Source organism: Podarcis erhardii, assembly GCF_964252035.2.
Source record: "Podarcis erhardii genome assembly, chromosome: 14".
Classification (NCBI taxonomy): Eukaryota; Metazoa; Chordata; class Lepidosauria; order Squamata; family Lacertidae; genus Podarcis; species Podarcis erhardii.
Genome location: NC_138503.1, coordinates 19,983,043 through 20,000,699, shown reverse-complemented (window position 1 = coordinate 20,000,699; position 17,657 = coordinate 19,983,043). Strand labels below are relative to the sequence as shown.

Genomic DNA, 17,657 nt, shown 5'->3' with positions numbered 1-17,657 from the left:
ACCTTAAGCAGCAATCACTTAGCATGGCAAAAACAAGGCAACAAGAAAGGAGATGCTGACTAAACATCAAGAAAAACCTTCTGACAGGAAGAGCTGTTCAACAGTGGAACAGTCTCCCTCAGGAGGTTGGGGACTCTCCTTCCTCAAAGGACTTTAAGCAGAGGTTGTATGGGCATCTGTCATGGATGTTTTAGCTGAGATTCTTACACTTACACTGCGGAGGTGGACTAGATGGGGACCCCGGGGGTCCTTTCCAACTCTATGATTCTATGAACTCTATGTACATTGCTGTGGGTTCCTTAGATAAAGATTTCCTAGATGTTGCTGGGGAGATCCCAGAAAGTGATGTGGATGGATGGTGGTCTCACATACTGTACTTCTTAATGTCCAATTTGGGTGCAACACACACTGATCTTCCTTGCCCACAGTTGTGCATCCTGTGGCAGCATCCAGGTTAGATTACCATTAACGTGCTTTGCGTGTGGGTGACATCCTATAGTTTGCCTCAACGCTCTCCCCCCACCCCACAAAATAAAAGGGTTAGAAATAACTGGAAATCAAATAAGTCCAAATACTTAGGGCCAGTGCACCGGACCATCCTGTTCTTGGTTCTTGGGTTTTCATTCTGCCCATAGTAACCACTTCCTGTTCATGATTAACCGATTGTCAGACTTGCTCTTCATGGCCGGAATTGTCTTTTTCCCTTTCCCCAGCACCACTCAGCATACATTTGAAGAGATTTGCAGACAGGGGTCAGATATTGAAGACCGTGCCTGTCAGATAACATGTTTGCCATAAGAGACCTTCCTCCTCTTGCCCCCGATCCCAAGCCACGGGAGCTTATCTCGCATCCTTTTGAACCTTCCCGAAAGATGGTGTCCAACCATCTACCTCCAACAAATTATTCCCTTGTCTGAATTGTGTTCGGTGCTGAATGAAGTGTACCGAGGTCGGTCCTAAATTGCCTATTATTTCCTCTCCCATATTTTATGCACAGTTATCAGTCTCTCTTCCAGTTGCCTTTTCTGTAAGCCCCGCGTATTACGTTTCCTTAATCTCCCTCTGCAGGTCATGGCCTCCAATCCTTTAATCATCTTTGTTGCCCTCCACTGGATTCTCTTTAATTTATCAATGTCTTTTCGTTAATGAAAGACACAGAGAAAAGAAAGAGAATGGAATGTACAACTTGTTCCACTGTAGCGATGCCTGTTTCTAGGGAAGGGAGAAAAAGAGAAAGAGAAAAGAGGGAGGGATGTCGAACACATGCGGCGGAATAAAGGATAAACATGTCAGAAGGGCAACATGCGGATTAATGAAGGCATTGTAAATGCATAAGAAATGGCTAGAAAGGGGGAAAAGATTACAATTCTATGTATTTTCTAGGGAATGACTGCTGTTTCTAGCAATATGATTTTTGGACAAGGGATGACTCTTGTAGGTTGAGAATAGATCTTCTTGTACATTCAAAAGCACTTTCCCATTTTATTTTATTTTAAAAATGAGAAATTAAGCCCAGCTCCTTGCTAGACTTCAGAACTGCAAACAGTATGGTGTAATGGCTAGAGTAGAGATGGAAAACATGTAGCTCTCAAAATGTGGTAGCAGCTAGATAGCTCAGCCGGTTAGAGCGTGGTGCTGATAATGCCAAGGTTGCAGGTTCGATCCCTGCATGGGACAGCTGCTTGACTGTCATGGTCCCTTTGAATTCTACAATTCTATGATTCTATGACCATCACTCTTCTCATCCCTGACCATTGGCCATGCTGGCTGAGGCTGATGGTAGCTGGAGTCTACAACATCTGGAGGGTGACTGGTTATTTGCCTCTGCATTAGAGTGCTGGACTGGGACCTGGGAAACCAGGGTTCAAATCCCTACTCAGCCATGAAGCTTATTGGGTGACCTTGGACCAGTCAGAGCCTCTCAGCCTAACCTACCTTACAGGGTTGTTGTGAAGATAAAATGGGGAAGAGAAGGGGAAGAGTGTGTGAGTGCCACCTTGAGCTCCTTGGAAGAAATATGAGATAGAAATGTAGTAATAAACAAATGATCTACCTAGAAAGTGCTTTGTGGTTCACAGGTAGGTGAGTGGCCTAAGCACAGGTGCGGATTATTTAGTGCATGAAAATGAAAATGCAGGAGTTGTTTCACTTGAAAAAGCAGTCATGAGCATGAGATCATCTAGAACAAAGGCACAAAATCTGTGTCTTTCCAAATGTTAATGGAATACAACTCCTACCACCCCTCACCACTGGCTATGCTGGCTGGGCCTGATGGCAATTGGGAGTCCAACAACATCTGGGGGGAGACACAGGAACCCTAACACTGATCTACAAATTCCACTTGGGCTGCTGAATGGAACGTTCTAATCATTAACATCTCAGCGACTGCAGTAATTTCCATTTTTTTAATGAAAACGATCGATCAATCCACAATTCTGCCTTTCTTCAGAATATAGCTGTACTCTGTTGGTTCTGCTCATTCCAAAATTACTAATTTACTTAGCCACAATATCCCCCCCCCCAACTGAGTGTGCCTCAGCCGACCACATGGGAACACTGGTTTCCAGGATCCTTGAGTCACCCCTCTCTGCCCACTGCTTATGACATCATGGACTGCTGAGACCCATTCTGTACATACAGTGGAATCAAAGGGTCATACCTTACCTGAACCTCTTTACTTCAATCTGCCAGTTGGACTTTGTTATGTCTTAAGGCTCAGCTGAAAGACTGGGGTTGCCTACAGAAATCCTGCTTACTGAGCAATCACCCTTATCTGTTTGCCCAAAGTTTGAGGGTGGTGAAACATCCAGTTGTTTATGGAGTATTCATTCTGATCTGTTTGCAAGGGAGGTGTCACAGTGTTGCATCAAAGCAATTGTTGCCCCCACACATGCCAGTGCATTTTTGTGCCACTTTCCTTATTCTCTGTGGCAGCCCCAGAATTGAGGGATGCCCTCCCCAAAGAGGTGCATCTAACTTTTTCACCATACACTTGAGATGTCTGTTTGGAGGGCACACCCTATTCCTCTGCTTGTGATATGCTTTAACTGTTTCTAATTTTAATTTGTTAAATCTGGCTATGGCACTTGTTGGTAAAGGGTGGGCAGCAGCAGCAGCAATAATAACAACAACAACAACAACAACAACAACAATAATAATAATAATAATAATGTCCTTCCCTATTATTAGATTCAAGCCTATGGGATACTGAGGCATGCTGCGTCTGAGAATGGAAACTTTGTTCAGCTGCCATCACTAATAACTAGTGATAGAGCTGCCCTCCATTTTGTATCAAGCTTGGGTGAGGAAAGATGGGGTAGATATGGAAACCTTCTGCAATGTCATTTCCCAGCTTTTGTACCACCCGCTCCGGGCTCCATTACCAGAGCCACCTTACCCTGTAGTAATCGGTGCTGTAGACGTCTCTGGACATCCCAAAGTCTCCAATCTTCACCAGTAGGTTAGCTCCAACCAAGCAGTTCCTCGTGGCCAGGTCTCTGTGTACAAAGTGCTGGGAGGCGAGGTAAACCATCCCTGAAGCGATCTGGCTGGCGATGTGAAGCATTTGAGAAAGGCCCAGCTCCCCTTTCGCATGCCGAGGCTGCCCATCCACAAGGATCATCGCATCCGGGCCGTGTGCCCTGTGGAAGGTGAGAGAGGGTAATGTTTAGGTGGAGTCTCTCCTTTTTTTCCAAGTTGAATCCCTTGGTTTGGGCTCTACCTGCCAGAGCAGCAGAAAACAAGCTTGCTCCATCTTCCATGTGGCCGCATTTGAAGAAGGCTATACAGTGGTACCTACAAGTTACATACACTTCAGGTTACAGACTCTGCTAACCCAGAAATAGTACCTCGGGTTAAGAACTTTGCTTCAGGATGGGAACAGAAATTGGGTGGCAGCAGCGTGGCAGCAGTGGGAGGCCCCATTAGCTAAAGTGGTGCTTCAGGTTAAGAACAGTTTCAGGTTAAGAACGGACCTCCGGAACGAATTAAGTACGTAACAGAGGTACCACTGTATATCCACTCATATCAACTCTTGGTCTTCTCTTCTCCAGGCTAAACATATTGTGATATGGAGAATGGAGAATTAATAGAGGTTGGAGAAACTTACTATCCACATTAAACGATAGTATGCATGAGCCCTCGGTCAGTTTTCACCATCCACCCCAGTTCATTGCCAGCATGGAAGCAGAACGGTGAAAATGCCTAATATGTGGCGAAGGAAGGACAATGTTGCTGTGGCCTCCTGTCTCTTTTATTAGATACAACAGCAACATTTCCTTTGTGTTTCTCTCTTCTGGCTTCGTTTGAAATTAATCCTGGCATTTCACCCTCTTCAACAACAGCAGCAGCAGCCCTGCAGAGAGTGAACAAATTGAAAAATGCCTGTGCAGATGGATCCCTCCATCTTGACATGGAGCTAAACTCTGAGAGCAACAAGTTCTGACTTGCTTGCATCCTGGAATTTCTCTCTCTGATAAGCTTGAGGCATATGCGGAGGGGAGGGGGGAAGGAAGACAGATATGACATGGCAGCGACAGATTTCTGCCAAAATATTTCTGGTTCAGCTGTTGAAGCTTTTCACGGCTCTCCTTCAGATGCTTTCCAAAATGCATTGTTGAGAGAGAGAGGAAGATGACAGGGCTCCACAAATGGGGATGTGACAGGTCAAGTGGCTTGCATTGTTAGGAGTCACCTATAGTGGAAAAGCCGAGTGCTGAGGAGAGGTCTAGGGCTGACACAGGGATGCTTGAGGAATTTGATCCTTGTGGATTATGGTATGAGCTGACCTGGACCACATTAACACCATACATTTATACTACTATGATACCACTTTAAGCTCTCATGACTCCCCCTAAATAACTCTGCGAGCTGTAGTTTGTAAAGTATGCTAGGAGTTGATAGGAGACCCTTATTGCCCTCACAGAACTACAGTTCCCAGAATTCTCTGGGAAGAGGGATTGATTGCTAAACACACCAACTAACCAGTGTTTTCCAAACTTGGGTCTCCAACTGTTTTTGGACTACAATTCCCATCATCCCTGACAGCTGTTCCTGCTATCTAGGAAAGATGAGAGTTGTAGTCAAGGAACAGCTAGATACCCAAGTTTGCAAAACACTGTTCCTTTTCTGCCCCCCCTTCCTTCTTTCTTTAGTTTCTTTCTTTTTTATTTCCTGCAGAATTGTTTATTTTATTGTATTGTGAAAACTTCAATATCCCCCCCCCAAAAAAAACCCTTTCTTCCCACCACTGTGTGCGCGCGCGTGTGTGTGTAATAACTTTATGAGATCACCTTCAGTACCAGAAGTTCAAACAATAGGTGCATAATGATTGTCGTCCACAGCCTGGCCAATGTCCAAGAATTCTCTAAATGTACTGCAATACTTTTTCATCTGTACAGGTTTTTGCTGGCTCCAGTAAAGCCAGGAGCAGGGTGATGCTTTAGTACTTTTCAGGTTATAGCAATTGTATTAATTTTAAGTGGATATTATGCACTGTACTGTGTCACTAAATCTTTCTCTCTAAGTATGTGTGCATGTTTTATGGCTTTTTTGTGATGATAACAACTGGAACGGAGTACTGTCACCTCTTTTCCATTTTTTTCTTTTCTAGAAGCAAGGATCTGGAGGAGGTCTGGAAAGAAGCTCCTTAGTTAAGAAAATAAGAAGAGTCTGCTGAATCAGGCAAATGGCCCTTGTAGCCTAGCATCCTGTTCTCACAGTGACCAACCAGAAGTCTATGGGAAACCCACAAGCAGGATTTGACCTCAAGGGCACTCTACCCTCTTGCGGTTTCCAGCAACTGGTATTAAGCTGCAGCCATTGGAGACAATAGCCATTACAGGCACATGGAGGCTTTCATGAACATGGTGCCTCATTTAGATGCTAATGCATGCAGTGAGCCTGTGCCTTCAAATGTGTGTCTGTTTGCTGTCGACAAGTAGAGGATGGGATTTGCTGAGGGAATCATGGTGCTTTAATTCCACTGAGAGAAAGGCATTGAGGAGAACTAGAAAAACACAAGGTGGATTCAGAGGCCGCTGTCTCTTTGACCTTGGCAACATGGGGGGGGGGGAATTGCCAATATTCCTTTGTTAAATCTAGTGGAACAAAGCTTTTGGATTTTTGCTAGCTTGTCAGAGTGACTTGGAAAATGCATTTAATCTCTCAAAGTCTCCCCAATCCAAGGCAGGTCTATAGGGCTGGGAAGGAAAAACATCAAGAGCTCTGAGGCTTCAAATCACCTCTAATGCTACCACAGCCCGAAGGTTCTGGTTTTCTTTCAGAAAGGGAGTGGGCTCCCTCAAAATGCCTGTGTTGCTATTAAACATCTCTTTGGATGCTTCCCCAAACGTCTTGTCCTTTTAGATGCCAGCTAAAATAAATGGCAGCCAAGGAAAGAGATTTATTTGTCCCAGTCACGAGTCAGATTCCACAGCTGGAGCACTTCGCCTTGGCAAATGTCGCAAGGACTCAACTCTATTGCTCATGGGTCATTGTCTACATTGTTAACACATTTATGCTCCCACTGAATAAACACAATGGGGGAAAACAAAACACACACACACCTAGCTTTTGATTTTCTAAATACGAGGAACTAACAACTGATCTTTACTTAAGGGCATGCTGCACTCCACGAATACTGGAAGTCTTATACCCCACAGATCCTTGCATTGTACATAATAACAAAGGAAGAGCCCAGCTGTATCAAATCAAAATGGCCCATCTTGTCCTGCATTCTGTGGCCCGTCAGATGTCCATGGGAAGCCCACAAGCAAAGCCTGACTGTAGCCCTCTCACAACTTGTGATCCTTAACAGACATTGTCTTCAACAGTGCAGTGAGAGCGTAGCTATCATGACTAGTAGCTTTGATTGATCAGAATCCAATGATAAATGAAATACTTATAAGATAGACTGGCTGAAATTTTCAGTAAGCAGGAAAGGTGCTGCTGCTGCTGGTTCAGCCCAGCAGTGGCTAACCACACTTGCCAAAAGAGCCACAGATGAAGTAAAAGATAATGTGAGTCCAGTGTATCCTAATGTTCCTCATGTCTTGGGATGGCCTACACAGAGCTGTGGAGTAATCAGCAAATTGGTGCAGAGCTAAGAAGGAAGAGGCAATAAGAGGCAGAAGGTATAGATCGGACTCTGTGCCTGTTAGGAGCTGCCAGGGATAGGACCAGGAACCTTTGGTTCTGTGTATAGGTGTTCCCTGTGGTGAGCTATCAGTACTCCAGGACACAATAGTTCACATCAAAACAAAATATAAATGGAGTGGATAAAACAATAGCAAAGTCAGTTGCAGCGATAGTCTAATCTGGCCAAGGCAACTGTCCTCCCCATGGTGGTCTATGGGGAAAAAGATGGGTTTTCAATTGCTACTGGGAACTTGACATTGTGTCAATCATATTTCAAGTAGGAGGGAATTTCATAGTCGGAGTGTCACCACAAAATAGGCCCTTTCTCTGGTCAGTGCATAACAGATTGCCCATAGATTGCCAAGAGGACATCAACTGCTGATGTTTGCTCAATGACAGATTGGTATAGGGAGAGATACCCCTTCAGATATCTAGGCCCCAAGTTGCCCAAGGCTTTAAAAGTCATTATTAGCCCCTTGGTGGGGCACAATTCCCACTTCAGAAGGCTTTACGGTTCCTTGAGGTCTCTCTTTAAGGACTTAAAATCATTGTAAACCAAGCTTGTTCAGGATTTACCTCAGAAACTTATTCAGGTCTCCGTGTTTCATGTACTCAAATACCATTATGAGAGGGTCTCCATCACCACAGACACCATAGAACTTTACAATGTGGTCATGCTGAAGGTTGGTGAGAAGTTCTGCCTCCCTTTGGAAATCCTTTCGGGCAGCCAAAGTTGGGTCCTTCAGGGCCTGAGGGAAAGAGGAGGATACAAAGACAAAATGAGGAAGCTAACAAAGGCCACTTTTCTCCTAAGCTTTAAGCATGTTGAAATTGAGTAAATACAGATTAAAAGGTAAAGGTAAAGGGACCCCTGACCATTATGTCCAGTCGTGACCGACTCTGGGGTTGCGGTGCTCATCTCGCTTTAGTGGCCGAGGAAGCTGGTGTACAGCTTCCGGGTCATGTGGCCAGCATGACTTAAGCCGTTTCTGGCGAACCAGAGCAGCACACGGAAACGCTGTTTACCTTCCCGCCGGAGCAGTACCTATTTATCTACTTGCACTTTGACATGCTTTCGAACTGCTAGGTTGGCAGGAGCAGGGACTGAGCAATGGGAGATCACCCTGTTGCGGGGATTCGAACCGCCGACCTTCTGATCAGGAAGTCCTAGGTTCTGTGGTTTAACCCACAGTGCCACCCACGTCCCATAAATACAGATTACCACCTATCAAATGGAAACTTCCTATGGTGTTCAGATAACTGGCATGTGACCCCCCCCCCCAAGTTGCCCAGAAGGTTGAAATGGTTCCCCACTCCTGATATAGTGGAAAGCGTGAGCACTGTGACCCATTCAGAAACAATGCCAGAAGATCACCAGTTATGAAATTGTGTGTGTGTGTGTGTGTGTGTGTGTGTTTGACCCAAGCTCAAATCTCATTGAAGTGGAATTTCCACAAACCCATCTGTGAGAGAGCAGGAAGGTAATAGCTTCCACTTATTTCTAGCTCAGTCAGAATTGGAAAACCATGAACCCAGAATTTAAAACCAATTCTCAATGAGGGGTAGAAAACATCATAGTTCCTTATTACAACTCTCCTGAACTAGTCTACCCATTTACTTTGGAAGAGCTGAATTTGCTGTCTTTTATTCTGTAAATAGATGTGTTGGTGTGTGTGTGTCATCGCTACTGCAATTCCCCCCCCCCCAAAAAAAATCCTGTTTTCATTCCCTTTGGTTTAAACAGTTTATTGAGAGACTGAGACTCAAATTTGCATTCTTCTTGAAAATGGCTCCTCAACCACACTCATGGTTTGCCATGATTAGGTACTTTTGCCAATTGCGCACATGGAATTAATACTGGAGTGGCTTTGGGTTTATTTAAGAATTAGTTGAAAGCATATTACACCTGTGTTTGGTATGTTTCCTCATGAAGACACAGCTTTCAGCTAAAGATGAATATGCTCTCAGGAATTCTTCATTGAGGATTTCAATGTAGGGGGAAAGGGAGATATTGATTTAGTCTAAGTCTACATTTTTAAAATAGGTTGACCTAATTCCTTGGTCCCACACTTATATAAAGACTGGAATGCAGCTATTAATCGGTTTATTCACCACTGAATTTTATGATGCATTTTCAAAGAAAACGTGCACAAAATGAATATTTTAGGAGAACTACACGGAGAAGCATATAAAAATGCATATTTTAGGGGGAAAATACATCACAAAGCATTCACAATACATATTTTCAAGGGAAATGCATTAGATTCATACAAAAATAGTTTGTTTTATGAGAATACTCACAGAGTGCTTTAAAAAGCGTACTTTAGGAGGAAGTACATACAATTTAAACACATTTTTGTGTTCTTTTCTTTTCCTTTTTGCAAAAAAGCCACAATGTAACCAGCATATAATTGAGCACATGTCAAACTAATATGGATCTAGTCTGATCTGTCCATCCCTAATTCAGTGTCAAATATTCAGCAGATATTTCATACCTGTATTTGACACTGGATGATACTGACTTTAATACGCCGTCATAACTCATATCCAACAGTATGTGATTGCGGTCATGTAATTATATTTAGTCTTTTACCATTGAATAGCTGGCAAGCAATGGTACTGAGCATCTGACATTAATCAATAGGTGACGAGTGCCTGAGATCGCATCTTTTTGTCTCCATCAGTTGCAATCTGGACCATGGCTCTCAGTGACAGAGCTCAGGCTTTACATGAAGAAGGTTCAAAGTTCCATCCTTGGTGCTTCCAGGTAGGCTTGTGAAAAACTCCTTTCACAAAGCCTGGAGAGCTGTTGCCAGTCAGTGTAGACAATAAAGAGCCAGGAAGACCAAATATTTAAACTTAGGAGCTTCCATTGCTCCTCTGATGCTTTTCAATCTTGCCTGCTGCTGACCTGGGCATAGAAAGAAGAAATGGGGGCGATATGGGCCTGGACAGCAGGTGTGGCCCCTGGATTGAAATAATTTGATTGCATTTTGCCACACTGCATAAGGACCTGCCTGAAAGATCGCCTTTGGACTGAAAAGTGAGGCAGTTATTAAATGAATAAAATAATAAGAGTGACATTTTCTTTATCTTCGTTATTATTCTATGCTGACAAAGAGTGAGAGGAAAGGCCACTTTCCTTTGCTCACCACCTCATAAAAGCATGATGTGTGAAAACAGTCTGAATGGAATCTCGGAAAGCATTTGAAGACATAGCAAGAGCTATTGCAGATTGAATCCATCTTACTTGACGTCTCTTCAGAAGTCTGACTCTATTGAGTTAGACTCTGAAAGAAAACCATGTCAAGTTGGTCTCCTTTGCCAAGGTGTGAAGTGTCATACTGTGGAACAGAACAGCATTTGATAGAGAAACTTTTCTCTTTTAAAATAGAGCAGACTTAAACACACACACACACACACACACACAACCAAAACCACACAACCCAAACCCCAGAATCCCTGTCTTATCATTCTAACCCACATCTATTCAAAAATCACATAATTTCATTTTAATTTTCCTCCCTTGGGGGACAACCTGACTAGAGACATTTAGATGGATGATTCAGATAGATGATAGTGCAGTGCACAGATGGCAAAACATCCATTCTCATCTTGGGCCCTTGATTACTTTCAGCCATTTAATATCTTCATGATGTTGTTATCATGCCTTAAGAAACTTAGAGGTGCCTCTTGCATTTTCTTCACAACCCTGTGACACACACACACCCAACCCCCCCCCATGCTGTCTACTATTAGGGGTGGACCAAAGCCTTTGGGCTTGCTTTGTGTTCCTTTTTCTGACCACTGAAAAAAGGCCACCTGGCTTTGCTTCACTCATTGCAAACATATATGGGTTGTTTTCACCTCACCTCATGAAGGATATTGTAGAGTTGGAAAAGGTTCAGAAAAGGGCACCCAAAACGAGAAAAAGTTGCAGAGTTTGGGACGTTTTAGCCGAGAGGAATGGCAAGTATGATGTGACATGACAGGAGTTTATGGAATTATGCATGGCATGGGGGAAATGGATGAAGAAACATTTTTCTCCCCCCATGCACAACACAGATTAAAGGAAATCTCCCTCCATGTAGCACATAATGAAACTGTAGAATTAGCTCCTACAGAAAGCAGTGGTGGCCACCAACTTGGATGTCTTGGATCAGACAAATTCATGGAGGATAAAACTATCAATGGCTACTAGCCATGAAAGTTATGATCTACCTCCACTATCAGTGGCATTGAGCCTCTGAATGTCATTTGCTGGGAATTTTGCCTGGGTAGAGTGCTGTTGCATTAATGTCTGGGTTTCCCATGAGTATCTGATCAGGCACTGTAGGAACAAGATCCAGCAGATTCATCTAATGTTTTTAGCATTGTTTGCATATTTAGGCCTATTGCTGTAGCCTAGCATAGCTTAATCCAGATGCTGTCTCTGTTACAAGGAAGGTTTGCTGCTACTATTTTTTTTGCTGGCTACAGAGGGTTGATGTCTTCCATTGGTTATTGCTGATTTTAATTATTATAGATAGTTTTTCCAATCCTGTCTTCTTTGTAAGCCATATATGTAGCATTTATTGATTGGCATCTACATAACTTTGATAAATAGTTATCAAATATTGACTCAGAAGTTTTACTGTGAAATTGCTTCAAGATATTTTATGGGAAGTGACTCATAAATGAAATTAAATTTTAGAAGTGGGCATTTTCCATGGTTTCCCCTATAGTTTAGAACACACTTCCCTTTGTGATTCATGAGGCGCCAGAGAAATCTAACAATCACTATTAGAACTGCAGCCCTGTGAGGGGAATAGAAGTCTCCTAGCAACTCTTTATTCTTACCCAACTACAGTTCCCAGGATGTTGGGGTTTTTTTGGGGGGGGGGGGGGGAGATATAACTATATAATAATGCTTTAAATGTAAGGAGAGGAAGTGACTTTGCGATGATATTTCAAGGGGATTGGGAGCTGTAGGGATTAGATCCTGGAACAATCAGTTCTGTGAGCAGCTGGGCAACTAAATATCAACTAATGGTGACAGGTAAGAAGGTTGGCCTTTTAAGTCTCTGAACTTGTCTACAAGGCAGGTGGAGCTTGGAGAAAGCAGTCTGGAGACAGGGGCTTTAAAGGCCCCGATCTGCTCCCAACTTTTGTCAGTTGCTTGCCTGGAGCTGTCCGTGGTCCAGCAGCTTTGTTTTGTAAGAACATAAGAACAGCCTTCAAGGCTGGGCTGGATGAATCCCTAGCCGGAATGAAGATTGCCGGAAGAAATATCAACAACCTCAGATATGCAGATGACACAACCTTGATGGCAGAAAGTGAGGAGGAATTAAAGAACCTTTTAATGAGGGTGAAAGAGGAGAGTGCAAAATATGGTTTGAAGCTCAACATAAAAAAAACAAAACGAAGATCATGGCCACTGGTCCCATCACCTCCTGGTAAATAGAAGGGGAAGAAATGGAGGCAGTGAGAGATTTCACTTTCTTGGGCTCCATGATCACTGCAGATGGTGACAGCAGTCACAAAATTAAAAGACGCCTGATTCTTGGGAGAAAAGCAATGACAAACCTAGACAGCATCTTAAAAAGTAGAGACATCACCTTGCCAACAAAGGTCCATATAGTAAAAGCTATGGTTTTCCCAGTAGTGATGTATGGAAGTGAAAGCTGTACCATAAAGAAGGCTGATCGCTGAAGAATTGATGCTTTTGAATTTTGGTGCTGGAGTCCCATGGACTGCAAGAAGATCAAACCTATCCATTCTTGAGGAAATCAGCCCTGAGTGCTCACTGGAAGGACAGATTGTGAAGCTGAGGCTCCAATACTTTGGCCACCTCATGAGAAGAGAAGACTCCCTGGAAAAGACCCTGATGTTGGGAAAGATGGAGGGCACAAGGAGAAGGGGACGACAGAGGACGAGATGGCTGGACAGTGTTCTCGAAGCTACCAGCATGAGTTTGACCAAACTGCGGGAGGCAGTGGAAGACAAAAGTGCCTGGCGTACTCTGGTCCAGGGGGTCATGAAGACTAAACGACTAAACAACAACAAGAACAGCTTGCTGGATCAGGCCAATGCTCCATCTAGTCCAGCATCCACCACTCACAATGGCCAACCAGATGCATGTAGGAAGGCCTCAAGCAGGACCAAAAACAAGAACACTATTCCCTACTGTGGTCTCCAGAAAATGGAATTTTAAAGCATTTCTGCCTCCAGCTGCAGAGGCAGAGCAGGTAAAAAGGTAAAGGTAAATGACCCCTTGATGGTTAGGTCCAGTCAAAGGCAACTACGGGGTTGCGGTGGTCATCTCGCTTCAGGCCGAGGGAGCTGGTGTTTGTCCACAGACAGCTTTCTGGGTCCAGCATGACTAAATTGCTTATAGTGCAACAGAACACTGCGATGGAAGCCAGAGCACATGGAAACACCGTATACCTTCCCGCCACAGCAGTACCTATTTATCTACTTGCACTAGTATGCTTTCAGACTGCTAGGTTGGCAGAAGCTGGGACAGAGCAATGGGAGCTCACCACCATCGTGCAGATTTGAACTGCCGACCTTCCGATCAGCAAGCCCAAGAGGCTCGGTGGTTTAGACCACAACCCCACCCGCTTCCCTAGAGCAGTGATGGCGAACCTTTTAGGGACCAGTTAGAGGTAGGTGGCTGTGTTGGTCTGCTGTAGTCAAAGCAAAATGAAAAAAATTCCTTCCAGTAGCACCTTGGAGACCAACTAAGATTGTTATTGGCATGAGCTTTTGTGTGCATGCACACGATCTGAAGAAGTGTATCTAAAGAAGGTATCTGAAGAAGAGACCGAGTGCCCAAACTGCAGCCCAAAACCCATTTATTTATCGCAAAGTGCCAACACAGCAATTTAACCTGTATATCTCATTTTTTCCTGTGTGTTTCATGTCACTTCATGACTGCTGTTGTAATAAATAATCCTTCATAAAAGTTATTGCATTACATTCTTCATTAAATTATCTTTCCATCAATATATAATTTTATGGTGTAACTCAGTGCTTTTTTCCTTAAAAAATGTTTAGGGTTACTCTCATTTTGACTCAAGAAAATCACCATCGGGAAAAACAAATACAGTTCAAATCGGGGGGAAATAAATACAGTGAATTTCTTCTTCAATTAAATTCACAAAATGTTTAGGGGTATGTGTCCCCCTGTGTCCCCACAGAAAAAAGCACTGGTATGACTCCAAAAAAAGTGGTGTTATGAGCCATCAGACCTTGGAAATACACTTTTTCCAGAGGGTTCCACCATTTTGGCCCCTACACTAGTGTATACTGGAGGGCTGTATTAAGAGCCACCCTCTCCCAATTTTTAATTTGGAATAATAATTATTGTCTGTATGTGCATATACAAATACACACACACATATCATATATACCGTACACACACACATATACATATACATATATATATTCCCCTCAAGAAAGAAGGCTTGAGCTTCATCATGAGCCCTGTCTTTGCATAAGATGCCAAGGAAATAAACAACTATCTGACTTTTAGAAGACATCTGAAGGCAGCCCTGTTCAAGGAAGTTTTTAACATTTGAAGTCCCCCCCCCCTGTAAGATGAACCGCTGCAGTGAACCCTTAATAGGAGACTAGCCAGAATAGCTCTGTACCACCTGATACTTCCAACTGTCTTCCAAGCAGCTACAAATGCAGTTTCTACTTATGTGTGAAATTTTCATTCTCAGCAATTCAGAGCCTGGGTGTCCTTGGGATTTACCTTCACAGCCACGAGCATCTTGTCCTTGGTGGGGCTGAGGTTGTAGCACTCAGCCAGGAACACCTTCCCGAAAGCACCTTCGCCGAGCTCCCTCTTCAGAATGATGTCTCTCCTCTTAATATGCTGTACATCTGTAGGCAGCAAGGGGCGGGAGGGAGGGGAACCAGGAATTAATGTTAATGCAACAAATAATTTCATTTTCACCACCCGGCAGGCTCTCATTAATTTTCATTTGCAAAAAAAGATGACCCTTTTGTTTCACTGTATTTGCAAAGTCTTGCCTGTTTATCTCTCACTCTCCAGCTTTGCAAGGGAGGCAGAACTTTACTAACTATCCTCAATAGCATGGACATCCCACATTGTTAAGATGCCCCGTCTGCTATAAGTGCTTTGCCATTTAGAGACAGCCAGCCCTCTTCACTGAAGGTGCTGGACTATTGAATTTGTCTCCATTTGATTGATCATGCTTTCTTCTCAAAACTACCCTCCCATCTTTTCTAGCTGGGGGTGGAAGATTGCTTAAAGGTAAAGGGTAAAGGAACCCCGACCATTAGGTCCAGTCGTGGCCGACTCTGGGGTTGTGGCGCTCATCTTGCTTTATTGGCCAAGGGAGCCGGCGTACATGTGGCCGGGTCATGTGGCCAGCATGACTAAGGCGCTTCTGGCAAACCAGAGCAGCGCGCAGAAACACCGTTTACCTTCCCGCTGGAGCAGTACCTATTTATCTACTTGCACTTTGACGTGCTTTCGAACTGCTAGGTTGGCAGGAGCAGGGACCGAGCAACGGGAGCTCACCCCGTCGCGGGGATTCAAACTGCTGACCTTCTGATCGGCAAGTCCTAGGCTCTGTGGTTTAACCCACAGCACCACCCGCGTCCCAGGAAGATTGCTTAGGAAGGTCAAAACCAAATGAAAGTGAAATTCCCACTGAGTAGGGCAGGATTGGGTAATTTCAGGCCCCTGTCCTTTTCTGCCCTTGGGATTCTCCCCATTCTCCATCCTGTTACTGGCCTTGCTTTGCACCGGCCTTGAGTTATTTTGCCTGAGTGGAACCTGTAATGTCTCTTTCTTGGCTAGATGGAGGAGAGAGTGGTGTGTGTGTGTATGTATGTAGAAACTAGCCTATGTTCAAAGCCAACATCCATCGCTCCGCCCACATTTTCCTCTGGCCCAGCCCACCGCTGCAAGTGGCCCTTGGAAGGTCTCCTGGAAGAGAATTTGGCCTTCAGACTGAACAAATGTTCCTTAACCCTGCACTCGTGGCTAAATTATGAAGGGCAAGCAAGAAAAAGTTGCATCTCATCAAGTCAAGTTCTGACATTATATTGCATCCTGACTTGTGCTTGTCAGCCTGTCTGCTTGTGAAATTGTAGGTCAGGCCCCCACAAGAAACCACCCATGAAATTATTCATCCCCCAGTGCTGTGTTTTATATTTCAAGTGGACTGTGCCTGTCTTGGTGGCTCCTGAGATGCGGGAGAACAGAGAAAGTGACAGAATGAGAAAAGGTCAGCTTACTACTGATGCTTATAATAGCAACACGTTGTTGCTTTTTAACATCAATTCATCGAAAAGTAACTCATCTTCATTGGGGGGGGGGATGGAGAGACACAGACACCTCTGTCCTTATGAGAAAGCCAAAGGTTTGGAAACAGAACATCTTAATGGCTCTCAAACAATTAAGCCTGCTAATTAGAAGATTACAGGCTGGCATAAAAGCTACCAAGTCTAGACATCTTTGCTTGTTTGAGGAGAGTGATGGTGCCTGTTTGCATAACCAACAGTCCTCAAAATGGATGATGGTGCTTCAGAGAATTCGCAATGACCTTTTCATTAATTGTTTAATGGGCAACATAAATAAATAAAAGCATATACTGAAATTAGCAATATTAGTGATATTAAGGCACTGTGTGGTAGCCAGAATGAGGGATAAGTGAAACCTACTGGGGGAATCCCGTGTTTCTGTTCTGATCTTCAGCAGAACATTTAGCAAACGTCTCCAATGTTTCCATGTGTGGGTATCTGCCCCCTGTTGTAATGCATAATAGGTTCTGTAGTTTTTATGGTATACCACAACTCCATTTCAAACACACACATGAATTTCAAGGAGAATTGCATTTGGTAGATCTTTTGGTCCTGGAACAGCAGAGTCACCCTGTAACTAACAAGCTGCTGCCCTTGTGAATTCAATAGTTCTTTTTCCCTTTAGAGCTAGTCTACACAAGCAGCAGATCGTGTAGGAAGAGAAAAGTGCCACTTCAGACTGTAAACAGGACCAAATAATTGTATTTTTGTGTGTGTAAAAAAACCACAGCAAAACAAGAAACTTTCCTGCACACTGAAGACTTTGTGTCAGGAAGGCGTGAAACTTGTGTTTGGGTATGGATTGTGTTTGTTTGCTTGCTTGAGTGCTGGAAAATCAAAGATGTGGCCACCCAACCTGAAATCTGGTGTTAAATGGGAACACTCTTAGCATGTGATTTTGTTATTTTCATAGCACTTACACCATAGGAATCTGAGCAGCTCATTTTGCCAGTCATGCCGGAGATATTATTAATGGGACAGTGTTATGAAAGCTATTTTGTTTGCAATCAATAAAGACACAATCAGAGCTCGGCTTTGTCATCCCAGCTTCCAGCATGGCCTACTCACCTGGTTATCTCACTGGAAATAAATAAATAAATAAAACGGGACAGCACATTATGGAGCATCCTGGAGGCTTCACTTAATCCAAAGGCACACAAATGAGCAGAAATGTTTGCCATCCATCAACATTGGTC

At 43.7% G+C, this 17,657-nt stretch overlaps 1 protein-coding gene across 2 annotated transcripts in view; it reads right to left on the bottom strand.

Moving 5' to 3' along the window:
- NTRK3 (neurotrophic receptor tyrosine kinase 3) overlaps window positions 1–17,657 on the bottom strand; it is a 406,873-nt gene that overhangs the window by 46,705 nt on the left and 342,511 nt on the right. For both annotated transcript variants that reach the window (XM_081838856.1, XM_081838857.1), the window contains exons 13-15: window positions 14,879–15,009; window positions 7,714–7,886; window positions 3,398–3,641 (exon numbers count right to left, since the gene is read on the bottom strand). In XM_081838856.1, coding sequence (XP_081694982.1) covers window positions 3,398–3,641; window positions 7,714–7,886; window positions 14,879–15,009 — 548 coding nt within the window. The remainder of the gene's footprint in view (window positions 1–3,397; window positions 3,642–7,713; window positions 7,887–14,878; window positions 15,010–17,657) is intronic.